This window comes from Hyperoodon ampullatus, assembly GCF_949752795.1.
Source record: "Hyperoodon ampullatus genome assembly, chromosome: 2".
NCBI lineage: Eukaryota > Metazoa > Chordata > Mammalia > Artiodactyla > Ziphiidae > Hyperoodon > Hyperoodon ampullatus.
Window position 1 is genome coordinate 83,274,986 of NC_136915.1, and position 14,545 is coordinate 83,289,530.

Here is a 14,545-nt window from a genome sequence, read left to right on the forward strand (position 1 = left end):
GACATGGAAGTGGCTGTCATAAATGAAGAAATTTTTATACTCACAGATTACTAGAAATAGGAGACATGACATGTCATGTAGAGGGGAAGTATCAGCGTTGTTCAGAAGGCAGAGGGAGTTGGGAAGAAAATATGAACAAGAGGTTTTACTGTGTTTTCTGTAGGAAGAAACGGTTGAGGTAGGGTATTCAGCCTTCGGATTGGCTAGTATGAATAATCTCAGTGGGCAGAAGTGTAAGACTGTCCTGAGTGGTCTAGTACCTGGTCCTGGGGTGATTAGGACAGGAGAATATTAGCCCGGTGTGTAAGAGCCAGATAGAGGAATGGGGAGTGGGCTCTGGATTGCTTAGTTTGTGTATGAAAGGTGCACTCCCATGTGCAAAGTTTATTAATCTCTGAGAATTGGCTAGCCCTGGGCGGGCCAGTCTTCCTAGGGTCAGTAATGCCCCAGATGTCAAAATATCAGACTAAAAAGACATACTTAATACAATGGAGAAAATAATAAAGCTTCTTTGAAAGCCTTAAGAGAAGATGTAACTAATGAGGTGTATACCATTTTTCTGGAAGGGAACCTAACGTAAAGGTGTCAGTTTTTCCCAAAATAGTTTATACATTCAGTACAATTCCAATCAATATCCCAACAAAATTTTTGGTAGAACTTAATGAACTGACCCTAAAAATCATGTGGAAGAACCAATGTCCAAGAACAAACAAGGTACTTTTGAAGCTGTAGACCAAGGTAGAGAACATGTCTATAGATAACAAGACTTCTAAAGTTATACTAATTAAGTCAATGTGATATTGGTATAGGAATAAACAAAAAGATCAGTGGTACAGAACTGAGACTCTTAAGCAAACATGCATACAGTGGAATCTTCATAATGTAACAGGTGGCATTACAAATCAGGGCAAAGGATGGAAGAATCAATAATTAAGGTGCTGGACAAACTGACATCATGTGTTTCATATGTGATATAGTGAGAAGGGTACAACACCATTTATGTGGTATGCCTCTTGAGAATGAATAGCCTGAAACTAATCATGAGGAAACATCAGACAAGCTCAGGTTGGTCTTCTGTAAAACAACTGTTTATTCTTCAAAAATGTCACTGTCATGAAAGACTGAGAAAAGCTGAGAAGATGTTCCAGATTAAGGAAACTAAAGAGACATGATAACTAAAAGCAGTAAGTGACCCTGGATCAGAAGAAGGAAAATTCCATAAAGAAATTATTGGAATAATTAATAAAATTTATATATGAATTGTATATTAGACAGTAATATTGTATCAATTTTAGATTTCTTAAATTTGATAGTTACTTGTGGTTATATTACTAACTTGTGGTTATATTACTAGTTACTCTAGGATATGTAGTTCAGTGCAAAAAAATCTCTCAAGTGAGAGACATAAAGCAATGGTGGCAAAATATCAAAAAGTGGTGAATCCACATTAAGGGTATACTGACTTAATTTTAAAAACAAAAACTTCAGGAGGACTTCCCTGGGGGTCCAGTGGGTAAGACTCTGCTCTCCCAGTGCAGGGGGCCCAGGTTCGATCCCTGGTCGGGGAACTAGATCCTGCATGCATGCTGCAACTAAGGAGTTGCCATGCCACAACTAAGAGTGCATGCTGCAACTAAGAAGTCTGCATGCCACAACTAAAAGATCCCACATGCAGCAACGAAGATCCCACATGCTGCAACTAAGACCCGGCGCAGCCTAAATAAATAAATAAATATTTTTAAAAAAACTTCAAAAAGTGATTCTGGGAGAATTGATTATTGATTAAAAAATTAAATTAGATTCCTTCCTCATACTATACCTGCATTAAAAAAAAATTTCAGATGGATTAGAGACCCAATTGTGAAAAGTAAAACTTTTAGAGAAAATATATGAGAATAGTTTCTGTGTTGTCTCATGGTAGGGAAGAATGCTTTATATGAGAATAGTTTATGTGTTGTCTCATGGTAGGGAAGAATGTTTTAAAATGAGAGCAAAAAAGCATGAATATTACAGGAAAAGATTGCTAAATTTTAAGTCCATTAAAATAAAAACCTTCTGTTTATAAAACTCATCAATTAAGAAGTGAAAAAGACAAGACTAATGGTTGGGGAAATATTTGCAAGTAATATAATTCACAAAGATTAATATCCAGAATTTGTAAAGAACTCTCACAAATCAATAAGAAAAGGCAGGGTGGGGGGGAGATATCCAGTAATAAAAGACAAAGAATCTGTAGAGGTAAAGGACAGGAAGCTCAAATATCCAATGAGACATGAAAGTTGCTTAACCTCACTGTCATCAAAAATGTAAATTAAAACTACAGTAAGGTTGTAAATCTACAAACATGTCACACTGTTAGATTGGCAAAAGTTTTAAATTTGATGATATTGTAGTAACTCACTGAGCATTTATTATGTGTAAACACTTTTCTAATAAGTATATAACTTATTTATTCCTCACACAATCATAAGAGTTTGATAATATCCTCATTTTATAGATGAAGAAACTGAATTAGAGAGAAGTTAAGGTCACCCATTTAGAAAGTGGTAGAGGTAGAATTTGAACCCAAACACTGTGGCTCTAGGGCCCAATGAATTGAATACCGTGACAGAAGTAGTAGTGCAAAGTGGTTAGTTAGAAAGATTATGGAAACAGGTTACATTCCCAGTAACCCATGAGATCTTGGGCAAGTTACTTAACCTCTCAGTTCCTTGTTTGTGGCACTTACTTTATCATGGGTCGTTGGGAGGCTTAGATAGGTTACTATTTTATTATTATTCTATACTACTTCTCTAAGTGTGGGTGAAGGTGTGGTATAATAAACTCATACACATTTCTGGTTGGGAGAGTAAATTGGTGCAGCTGCTGTACTACTTTTTTTTTTTTTTTAAGGATTTAGTAAATTGAAGGTGTACCATAGTACCTTCAACTTTGAAATACCTTTTGGAAAATATCTAGCAATTCAGTTCCTAATTATTTATCTTAAAGAAACTCTCACACATATTGCCAAGGAACTATGCACCAAGGTGTTCATTGCAACATTGTGTTAGCTGGAAGCAACTTCAATGTCTATCAGCTAAAAAAATGGATGAATAAATTATACTATTTTTATACAGTAGAACAGTATATATTTGATTTTTAAAAGTGAACTATAGTCACATGGGTGAACATATATATGTCTTGAATGATAATGAACAAAAGTAGTCTGTAGAAGGATGTATACATTGTGGTACCCTTCATATAAAGTATATAGAAAAAGATTACGATATTTCATTGAATGTAAGATTCCACAGATTTTAAGGTGTACCGTTATTTTAGTAATCACTAAGAAAAAATATCATGAAACTATGGTATACCATCAATCGTAAAATACATCATAATTTTAGAGATGTTAAAAATGTGAAAAACAGTGTGCCTCTTACAATAGATGAACTATGATGTATTGTTTGTGGATTTTTTGGTCAACATGTGAATGTACAAAATGTATGATGATAATAAAACAAAGTCACACTAGGGTTACCTCTGTGGAAGAAGTCAGGGGAATGGGATTTGGAGGTGAACAGGGACCTCAACTCTGTAATGTCTATAATGTTTTGTTTGCTTAAAATAAAAAGGCTACATGAAACAAAAATAGCAAAGAGTTAAGATTCACAAAAGTTGGGTTGGGAGTACATGTATATATTTATCGGTTCTTTTCTGTGTGGCTGAAAATATTATGACCTTTTTATAAATATTGGTGGTGGGACTTCCCTGGTGGCGCAGTGGTTAAGAATCCGCCTGCCAATGCAGGGGACACGGGTTTGAGCCCTGGTCCGGGAAGATCCCACATGCTGTGGAGCAACTAAGCCCATGAGCCACAACTATTGAGCCTGCACTCTAGAGCCTGTAAGCCACAACTACCGAGCCCACGTGCCACAACTACTGTGCGCCTAGAGCCCGTGCTCTGCAACAAGACAAGCCACCGCAATGAGAAGCCCGTGCACCGCAACGAGGAGTAGCCCCCGCTCGCTGCATCTAGAGAAAGCCTGCGCACAGAAACAAAGACCCAACGCAGCCAAAAAATATGAATAAATAAATAAATAAATAAAGCTATTAAATCTGGTCAAAAGTATGGACCATTTAAGTGAAAAATACAGGTATCCTTTGCTCTCTGAATTCTAGCTATGCCAACTAAGGAATGGAGTATATTCTCGTAGATTTTCAAATAAATCCCTTATTGTTTAAACTCTTTTTTATTTGAAACTTGGAACCAGACAGACATCTCTGATATCCACAGTTGCTGTCCAAATTTAAGAACCCCATATATTCAGGAAGTAAGAAATACTTTCACTTGAATTTGTAAGCCAATACAGAAGAGACTGAAAATACAGAAGAGTCCTGAAAGGGAAGAACTAAGATCCAGAGTATAGATAAAGGAATTTACCTTGGATAAGAGAAGTGTCACTAACTTCAAAATAATGTGATGAAAATAAGTTTAAATATACAAAAAATTTTAGATGTGGATTTGAAATTGACCAAGTTCCAGCCTAGTAGTCTCAATTCACTGTGAGAGGTATGAAGAAAGGTCAGGATGAACCAAGAGGTGAGACAGAATGGTTGGGCTTAGACAGTGCTTGGTAGTGGTTGGATTTTTTTGTTCAGATTTTATATCTTTTTTGAAAATTTACTTGGCCTTTTCAAGGATCACAGGATTTACTGAGTTTTTTTTTTTTTTTTTTGCGGTACGCGGGCCTCTCACTGTTGTGGCCCCTCCCGTTGTGGAGCACAGGCTCCGGATGCGCAGGCTCAGTGGCCATGGCTCACTGGCCTAACCGCTCCACGGCATGTGGGATCTTCCCAGACCGGGGCACGAACCCGTGTCCCCTGCATCGGCAGGCGGACTGTCAACCACTGCGCCACCAGGGAAGCCCTACTGAGTATTTTTTTTTTTTTTTTTTTTTTTTTTTTGCGGTACGCGGGCCTCTCACTGTTGTGGCCTCTCCCATTGCGGAGCACAGGCTCCGGACGCGCAGGCTCAGCGGCCATGGCTCACGGGCCCAGCCGCTCCGCGGCATGTGGGATCCTCCCAGACCGGGGCACGAACCCGTGTCCCCTGCATTGGCAGGCGGACTCTCAACCACTGCGCCACCAGGGAAGCCCCCTACTGAGTATTTTTAATATATTAGACAGTGGATTGATTCTGTAATACCCGATCTTTGAAAATTTATCATATAGCCTCAGGCAACTTCCCTAATCTGTCTTTTCCAGACAGAAAAAATTGCCAACACATAAGAATGTCTGTATGTTTCAAAGTTTATAAGTATTTCATGTTCTATTTTATTTTTCATATAGATATCATAGTGAGGAAATTATTGTAGTCTAGTCTTCATTTTTCATTTTGCCATTTTAAGCCTTATACTCTTTTTTAACACCAAAAAATCTGCTTCTCTCTAGTTATTCCTTATAATTAAATATAGGTTATTTTGGAACTTAAATACACAAGTACAGAGCATTCTTTACTTTTATTAATTATCTCGTTAAATTTTAGAGCTGAACGACAAAGGAATGAAGCACTATATCATGCTGAAGAGCTAAGTAAAGCTTTCCAACATTATAAAGAAAAGGTGGCTGAAAAACTGGAAAAGGTAAGAGGCAGTTGTGCAAACTCAGTGTTTTATATTACCCTCCACATTCTGAAAATATAGACATAAATAGAATATCTTTATTTATGGTTAAAGTGGGGAGTAATTTTATGATCTCATTCATAATAAAATCATTGAAATAAAGAATTTATCATTATTAGTTAAGTATAATATTTACCATCTTCTTATAATGAGCAGAAACTTTCTTATCTAGAGAAGGAAAAGAGTGGAGACAAGGAACAAAATGTAGAGAAAGATGGGGTGAGTGAGCAGTTTGGAGCTATAGAAGTAAAAGCAGGAAATTTGTTCCCATCACCTCAGTGAAAATGAAGGCAGAGTAGATTATGTAGCCTTTAATTGGTCTCCTTAGACATAACACCCTGAGAGAGGCTCACTTCTGCCTCTCAGAGGGAAGGTTCCTTGAATAGGTTCTACATAGTAATATAATGGCTTAATTACATTCATTGAATATCTTCAAGTAATACCACATGATAATAAACCTGTTTGGAGGGAGGCCACATGTTGGACATTAAGATAAATTCTTTATATCCTTAATTAATATAAATTCTTTATATCCTTAATTAATATTTACAAATTCTGTTTGAAGAAAGGTAGAAGGATAGAAGAAATATTAAAAATAAGAAAAATTTAAGATCCCATTAGATACTGACATCTTAAGTGTGAATTAATAAGATCACTGTTTTGAAAGCCTTGGAAAAGGTCCCTGTGGGAAAGAAATATTGTAGAAGGGATTTTTAATAAGGTAATCTGGAGTGGGAGGTAGAATACTTAGTAGGGGGGATATCCTCCTAGAGAGGGAGGACTTTATAGAGGAAAGAGAGGAATATGTAAGAGATGATTTTTTCATACTTCTTAGGATTATCAATTTCAAACTGCTCAGCAGAGCCCTATATTTAGATAGATATAACAAAGGAAGTGGGGCAGATCTGTCCAGTCCTCCATTCCCACTGCTCAGACCTGGATGCTTGACTTTTATCTGTTTTAAATTTGGGGCTGTGATTTCCTTGGGAGTATTCTGTGGCTAAAATTTCAAAAATTACTTCTCTGGAACATTTACACTAAAGTTAGTCTTTAGTAACTTGATGCAGCATCTCTACATTAGTTGCTTGCCTTGTCTACATAAGAGCAGAACAATTCTGCTTTCAGGTAATCATGCTGTTGTTCCTTTCTTGTAGGCTCTTAACCATTTCTGGACAGGTGGTAGCATTCCCCCCTCCCTGTTCTTTGTTGCTGGAAGTTCACTTTGCTCCTTTCACTACAAGGCTGGGGACTTAAACTTGTGGAGTACTTACTCCACTCTCCTGCTTATTTCCGAAATCACTACATTTTAATTTGAAATACCTAAAACTTATGACCACATTAGTGCACCCACTTAAAACAAATTATTGTTTTAGGTTCAAGCTGAAGAAGCAATATTAGAGAAAAATCTAATTAACTGTGAAAAAGAAAAAAAAAGGCTACAGGAAAAGTGTGGTCTATATAAAAGTGAACTTGAAATTCTGAAAGAGAAATTAAGGTACAGTATCCTATTGTAAAAAAAGGATTTTTGTGTGGAAATAGAGAAAAAACTGAAACATTTAAAAATAGAATATTTTGAATTCTGTAATTATGGCCTTAAATAATGTAGAAAGATAGGCATCCATGACTGAAATTGTTTTCTACTTGTAAATTTAGGATTTTAAATGAATAAAACATGTGTTGATGTTAATATACTTGTAAATATAGAGTAATATGATCAGCATATTTGCTTTGAATATATTTAGAAAAATTAACACAGATGTAGTGTCCTTGTAGTGTGACCACATTAGCTAGTAAAATATGTATTCTTCAAATCATGAAGCATCACCTAGTCTAACCTCATTTCAGAGATGTTAAAAATGTGAAAAAGGGAACTGATGAAATACAATAACAGTTCTAAACAGTAGATTGTTCTAATGTTTGACGTGTTTTTATAGGTATATACATATATATTTAAAAGCGCTGCATAGTAATCTGTTAATGGTTAATTAGATTTTATCTTTTAGAGTTGTGGCTAGTAAATAGTTTGTGATTTTTTTCCTTATACTATCTAAAACTTTCTTGATGCTGCAAAATATTGTGTCAGGATTTTGGAGCTAACTCTCCTGTCATACACTTTTTAAAAGGGAGCAGAAATACCTCCAAGATAGTGAGATTATTCTGCTCAACTACTTACTGTGAGACACTGGGCAAGTTTCATAACCTTTCCTTGCCTTGTTTTCTTCCATCCGTAAGCAGGGAGTAACACTAGTGCTAGCCACATAAAGTTGTGAGTGCCTAGCATGCAGAAGGTAGGCACTCAGTAAATGTGAGCAAGTATTATTATTTCAGAATTAAGCTTTAAAATATTTAAAAAGTGAGATTAACTAAATATGATTATTGAAAGTAAGTATGTTTTATTTTCATTTTTACGCTTTTTTCTTCATAGGCAGTTAAAAGAAGAAAAAAATAATGGAAAAGAAAAATTAAGGATCATGGCAGTGAAAAATTCAGAAGTCATAGCACAACTAACTGAATCTAGACAAAGTATTCTTAAGCTAGAGAGTGAGTTAGAGGATAAAGACGAAATACTTAGAGAAAAATTTTCTCTGATGAATGAAAACCGAGAATTAAAAGTTCGTATTGCAGCACAGGATGAGAGACTGGATTTGTGTCAGCAAGAAATAGAAAGTTCAAGGGTGGAACTGAGAAGTTTGGAAAAAATTATGTCCCAGTTGCCAGTAAGTATGTGTGACAAGGAAAATTTTACCCAAGTGCTTTATAAGGGATCATAATTTTGTTGTTGCTTTATTACCTTCTATTTTATTCCTCACGTCTGCTTTCAGTCATCAGTTCTTTTCTATCTAATCCTTTTTTCTGAACTTACCTTTCTACTATTCCATCCTTTCTCAGTCTCTCAGATGCCATGTATAAGAATGGCACAGAATTTTTTAAAACAGCAGTTTTAAAGGAACATTTATATACCACAGAGTTCACCCATTTTAAGTGTACTGTTCAATGATTTTTAGTAAATTTACAAGTTCTGGAACAATCACCACAATACAGTTTTCAAACACTTCTATCCCCCAAAGGTCCCTTGTGCCCATTTATAATCAGTCCCTGTACCCGTCCCCACTCCTAGGGAATCACTAATCTACTTTCTGCCTATGGAGATTTGTCTTTTCTGGACATTTCATATAAATGAACTGTACAATATGTGGTCTTACGTTTTCTTAATGTTTTTGAGGATCTTTCATTGTGATATATATCAGTATTTCATTTATTTCTATTGCTTAATATTATTCCTTTGTGTGGATATGCCACATTTTATTTATTCATTCACCAATAGATGGACATTTGGGTTGTTTCCACTTTTTTTTTTTTTTTTTTTTTTTGCCGTATGCGGGCCTCTCACTGTTGAGGCCTCTCACTGTTGTGGCCTCTCCCGTTGCGGAGCACAGACTCCGGATGCACATGCTCAGCGAGCATGGCGCAGGCTCAGCGGCCATGGCTCACGGGCCCAGCAGCTCCGCGTCATGTGGGATCTTCCCGGATCGGGGCACAAACCCAAGTCCCCTGCATCCGCAGGCAGACTCTCAACCACTGCGCCACCAGAACGATTATAAATGATGCTGTTATGAACATTTGCTTACAAGTCTCTGTCCACACATTTCTCTTGAGTAGATACCTAGAAATAGAATTGCTGAGTCATGTGGTAAATTTATGCCAAACTTTGGCAAAGTGGCTGTACCATTTTACACTCTCACCAGCAAAATATGAGGATTTCTGTTTCTCTACATCTTAGCCAACAATTGTTATTGTCTGTCTTTTTGATTGTATCCATCTTAATGAGTATTAACTGGTATCACATTGTGGTTTTAATTTCCATTTCCCTGTTGACGGTGTTGAGCAACTTTTCATATACTATTAGAATGGTACAGAATATTAAATTGTTTTTATGGTAGCATCTGGCCACCTTTTCTCTATGAGTTATATATATGACCATATTTATAAGTGAGATTAGGAAGAAAGTAAGTATACTTGTGTCAGAAATTTGTTATTCATAGGTGCAAAGTAAAGGTGAAATCAGGAGAAGTGTATAAGATAAATGTGTCATGACTGGTTTCACATAGGGATGGATGGTAGACTTTTACCAATTTTAAACTGTCATGGAATTATGAAGCGGAAAGGGACCTTAGTAATCATCTAATTCAGTATTATCATTTTATTGAATTGGTGAAGAAGTGTACCCAAGGAAGTAAATAATTTGTCCAGCTAGCTAGTGGCACAGTTAAAACCATAACATACCATTCTTGGTTCCCATCCCCCTGCAATATCTACTTTCCTGCGATGCTGATTATTTGCTTCGATTGTTTTTTTTTTTTTTGGCCACGTGGCATGTGGAATCTTTGTTCCAGGCCAGGGATCAAACCCGTGCCCCCTGCAGTGGAAATGTGGAGTCTTAACCACTGGACCACCAGGGAAGTCCCTGTTTGCTTAGATTTTTAATGTACTGTTTGCTTTTGAAATTTGATAGTAATCAAATGCAGGTAGCATTCATTTAAAATTGATACTTCCTTTGACTCAGTATCAAGAATTACTTGATATGTGATTCTGAAAGTGGTGTGATAATATATGCTTGATCCCATATAACATGATTCGGAAATGTGAATTTGTCTATTTCTAAAAAGTGTGATTTTGTTATAGTTTGAAGGTAGTAGTCATTAAGTGCTTACCTTGCCCCTTTTCACAACTAATTTTTAAAATTATTATTCAGAACATACAGAATACATAAAGAGACCAATATAGCACATTTGCTAAATCTGGGAAACATATTGTGATATCTACTTCAGACGTTTTTAGAATAAAAATTTATAGGGAAATAAAGCCTCATTATGTACTTCATTAGATCCCCATTCTCTCCCTCTCTCCTCAGAGGTAGCCACGATTTTGAAATTCATATGTACCTTCTTGCCCATATTTTAAATATTGCCACATACAGATGTATCCGTAAAAATATATATATATAGTTCAGTGCATTTTTGAAAGTACGATATGTTCCTCTGTTGTTTTTCACTCAGTGTCATGTGATGTCTCCATAATGATTTATATAATGCAGATTTATTTTAACTATTGTAGTTTTCCCATTATGTTAATATTTCATAATGAATTCATGCATTCTGTTGATGGCTGTTAGATTGTTTCTATTAAATTCACACAATTTTTCATACTTACATAAAAAATAATTGTATCGGACTTCCCTGGTGGCACAGTGGTTAAGAATCTGCCTGCCAATGCAGGGGACACAGGTTTGATCCCTGGCCCGGGAAGATCTAAGCCTGTGCACCACAACTACTGAGCCTGGGCTCTAGAGCCTGTGAGCCACAACTGCTGAGCCCGCACACCACAACTACTGAAGCCCATGTGCCTAGAGCCCATGCTCCGCAACAAGAGAAGCCACCACAAATGAGGAGCCCGCTCACCTCAACAAAGAGTATCCCCTGCTCAATACAGCTAGAGAAAGCCCTTGTGCAGCAATGAAGACCCAGCGCAGCCATAAATAAATAAATAAATAAATTGTATCATAGATATTGTAAGTTTATATATGTTTGTTTTTAAACTTGCAGTTAAAAAGAGAAATGTTTGGTTTTAAATCATCTCTGTCTAAGCACCAGATGAGTATTTTGTCAAACAAGGAAGACAGTTACATTGGCTGCTGTGAGACAAATAAAATGGTGATTTCGGAATTGAGGTATGGTTTTCAGATGCTGAAGTTTTAGCACATACGATGTGTTTTAAAAATCGGTAATTAAGATCTTTAGTTGAGAAGTTGAGAAATATACAGAAAAGTCTAAAGAGTATTATAACAAATATCCGTATTTCCACAATTAAGAGCTGATTCTTCTTAACATTTTTTGATATATTTTTCAAATCTGTTTCTTTAAATAAAAAATAAAACATTACAGGGTAGATAATGCCCTTTGATCCTTAACACTAGTCCCATTCTCCTCCTAAGTATCTACCATCATGAGATGGATATCTATCCTTCAATTCATTTGTGTTTGTTTATACTCACACATATAAATATACTGTTTTTATATGTTTTGTAATTTTGCTTTTTCACTCAGCATCATTTTTAAAATTCATCGTGTCAAGGTAGGTAGGTAGAATGGTTGATCAATGGATGGATTAGTGTGGTTAGTTTAGTTTTAATAGCTGTATAAGAGTCTCTCCTACAACTACATCACAATTTATCTGTTCCTTTATCGATAGTTGCCTTATTTCTAGTTTTCCTCTATTACAAATAGTGCTGCAAAGTCCATACTTACACGTTTCCTGTACAATATGCGAGAATTTCTCTAGCAGATATTTCTAAAAGTAAAATTGCTGGGTCATAGGGTGTATACTATCAAGTTTCTAAAGTAGCTGAACCAGTTTACAATGTAATCAGTTGTATATAAGACTTTCTGTATCTTGGCCAATAGTTGACTAATATCAGAGTTTAAAACTTTTTAAATTAAAATTATTTTAATTTGAAAGGGGAAAATGGTTTGTGGTATTTTTATAGAATCTTTCTAATAATTTTTGGTTTATTTTCTTTTGTGCCAGGATTAAGCTTGCAATGAAAGAGGCAGAAATTCAAAAGCTTCAGGCAAACCTGACTGCTAATCAATTATCTCACAATCTTATTGCTTCTAATGACAACCAAGAAAGTGGCAAATTAAATAGTTTAGAAACAGAACCTGTAAAACTAGGAGGTAATCAAGTAGGTAAGTATATCATATTCAATTCTTATTATAAATATAATCAGAGTTCTTTATGATAGTTTTTTAAAGAAACAGATTATCAACTGGTTACTATTATCAAACATACTTGATAATCTGTTATTACTACTTATGTGTTCATAAGACAGTAAAAATTATTTCAAAATTCTTGAACTTTGCATCATTCTTTAAAAATATATTTTTGAAGTAAAATTTACTTAAGATGCATCCATTTAAAATAAAAGCTCAATGCTTTTTGTCAGATTTTTTTTAAAAAAATAAATTTATTTATTTATTTTTGGCTGCCTTGGGTCTTCGTTACTGCGCACGGGCTTTCTCTAGCTGCGGTGAGTGGGGACTACTCTTCGTTGTGGTACATGGTCTTCTCATTGTGGTGGCTTATCTTGTTGCGGAGCATGGGCTCTAGGCTCACGGGCTTCAGTAGTTGTGGCATGCAGCCTCAGTAGTTGTGGCTCGCGGGCTCTAGAGTGCAGGCTCAGTAGTTGTGGCACATGGGCTTAGTTGCTCCGCGGCATGTGGGATCTTCCCGGACCAGGGCTCGAACCCGTGTCCCCTGCATTGAAAGGTGGATTCTTAACCACTGCACCACCAGGGAAGTCCAGATGTTTGGTTTTTTCATATGGTTATACCCTTGTTACCATCACCACAATCAAGACATACAGTAGTCCCTGCCTGTCCTCCCAGGATACATTCCAAGACCCCTGGTGGATGCCTGAAGCTGCAGATAGTACGAAACCCTATGTACTACTATGTTTTTTCCTATACATACATGCCTGTGATGAAGTTTAATTTGTAACTTAGGCACAGTAAGAGATTAACAACAATAATAATAAAGTAGAACAATTATAACAGTATACTATAATAAAAGTTATGTGAGTGTGGCCTCTCTCTCCCTCAAAGTATCTTATTGTACGAATTTAATACCTTTTCCATCTTCACACATTGTGGCTATAACTTTTGCAGTTTGACGTGTGATAGCAAAACTAGCACAAATTTCTTTTTTCTTTACAATTTCATGGATTAAGGGTCTTACTGTAGATCTTAGCAACCTCAGCATACAACTTTTTTTCTTATTAAGTCTAGTACTTTCACCTTTTCACTTAAAGGGAGCATGTTACGGCTTCTTTTATATTTGAATTGCTAGCATCACTACTCTTGCACTTTGGGACCATTATTAAGTAAAATAAGGATTACTTGAACACATGCACTGCGATACTGCAACAGTTGATTTGATAACCTAGTTGGCCACTAAGTGACTAACGTGTGGGATACATGGACAAAGGGACTATTATTGACATCCTAGGCAGGACGGAGCTGGACGGCAAGGGAGAGTGTGAGACTTCATCACACTACTCAGAACGGCACACAGTTTATAACTTATGAATTGTTTATTTCTGGAATTTTCCATTTATTATTTTCGAGCCTCAGTTGACAGCAGGTAACTGAAACCATGGAATGCAAAAACTAGGGTAAGGGAGGACTACTGTATAACATTTCCCTCAGGATCCATATACTCCTTCCCAGTTATTTTGGATTTAATTTTCTCTTCTTTTTAAATTTTTCTTAAAGTGAAAGCTTAGATTATTGACTTTAAACCTTTCTTCTTTTCAAATGTAAGTATTTAAAGGTATAAAATTCCCTTTAGGCAATGCTTTAGCTGCATCCCATTAATTTTATATGTTATGCTTTCATTTTATTCAGTTCAAAATATAATATCTCTTGTGTGTGTTTATTTCCAAATATTTAGTCATTTTCCAGATATCTCTGTGTTATTAGTGGTGGACATTAGGTTGGTTTCATTAAACAAATGAATTCATGAATGTACCTGATTTCAATTTTTTAAATATTTTGAGACTCAGTTTATTGGCCAGCATATGGTCTATCTTGGTGAATATTCCAGATTCACTTGAAAAAATTCTGTATTCTGTAATTATTGGGTGAAAATGTTTTTTGCACTTCTTTTGAGATATAGTTGACATACAGCATTATGTAAGTTTGTGTATAGTGTAATGAGTTGACTTACATACGTTATGATTTCCACAGTAAATTTGGTTAACATTGTCATCTCATTTACATACCAAAAAAAAGGAAAAAAGTTTTAAGATCTACTCTCTTAAATTT

The 14,545-nt window shown here is 35.8% G+C and overlaps 1 protein-coding gene across 1 annotated transcript in view; it reads left to right on the forward strand.

The window, feature by feature from the left end:
* Nucleotides 1–14,545, forward strand: part of CCDC18 (coiled-coil domain containing 18) — a 99,961-nt gene that overhangs the window by 15,623 nt on the left and 69,793 nt on the right. Inside the window, exons 7-11 of the mRNA XM_079698481.1 lie at nucleotides 5,528–5,624; nucleotides 7,037–7,158; nucleotides 8,089–8,380; nucleotides 11,267–11,391; nucleotides 12,249–12,409. Of these exons, the coding sequence (XP_079554607.1) occupies nucleotides 5,528–5,624; nucleotides 7,037–7,158; nucleotides 8,089–8,380; nucleotides 11,267–11,391; nucleotides 12,249–12,409 (797 nt within the window). The remainder of the gene's footprint in view (nucleotides 1–5,527; nucleotides 5,625–7,036; nucleotides 7,159–8,088; nucleotides 8,381–11,266; nucleotides 11,392–12,248; nucleotides 12,410–14,545) is intronic.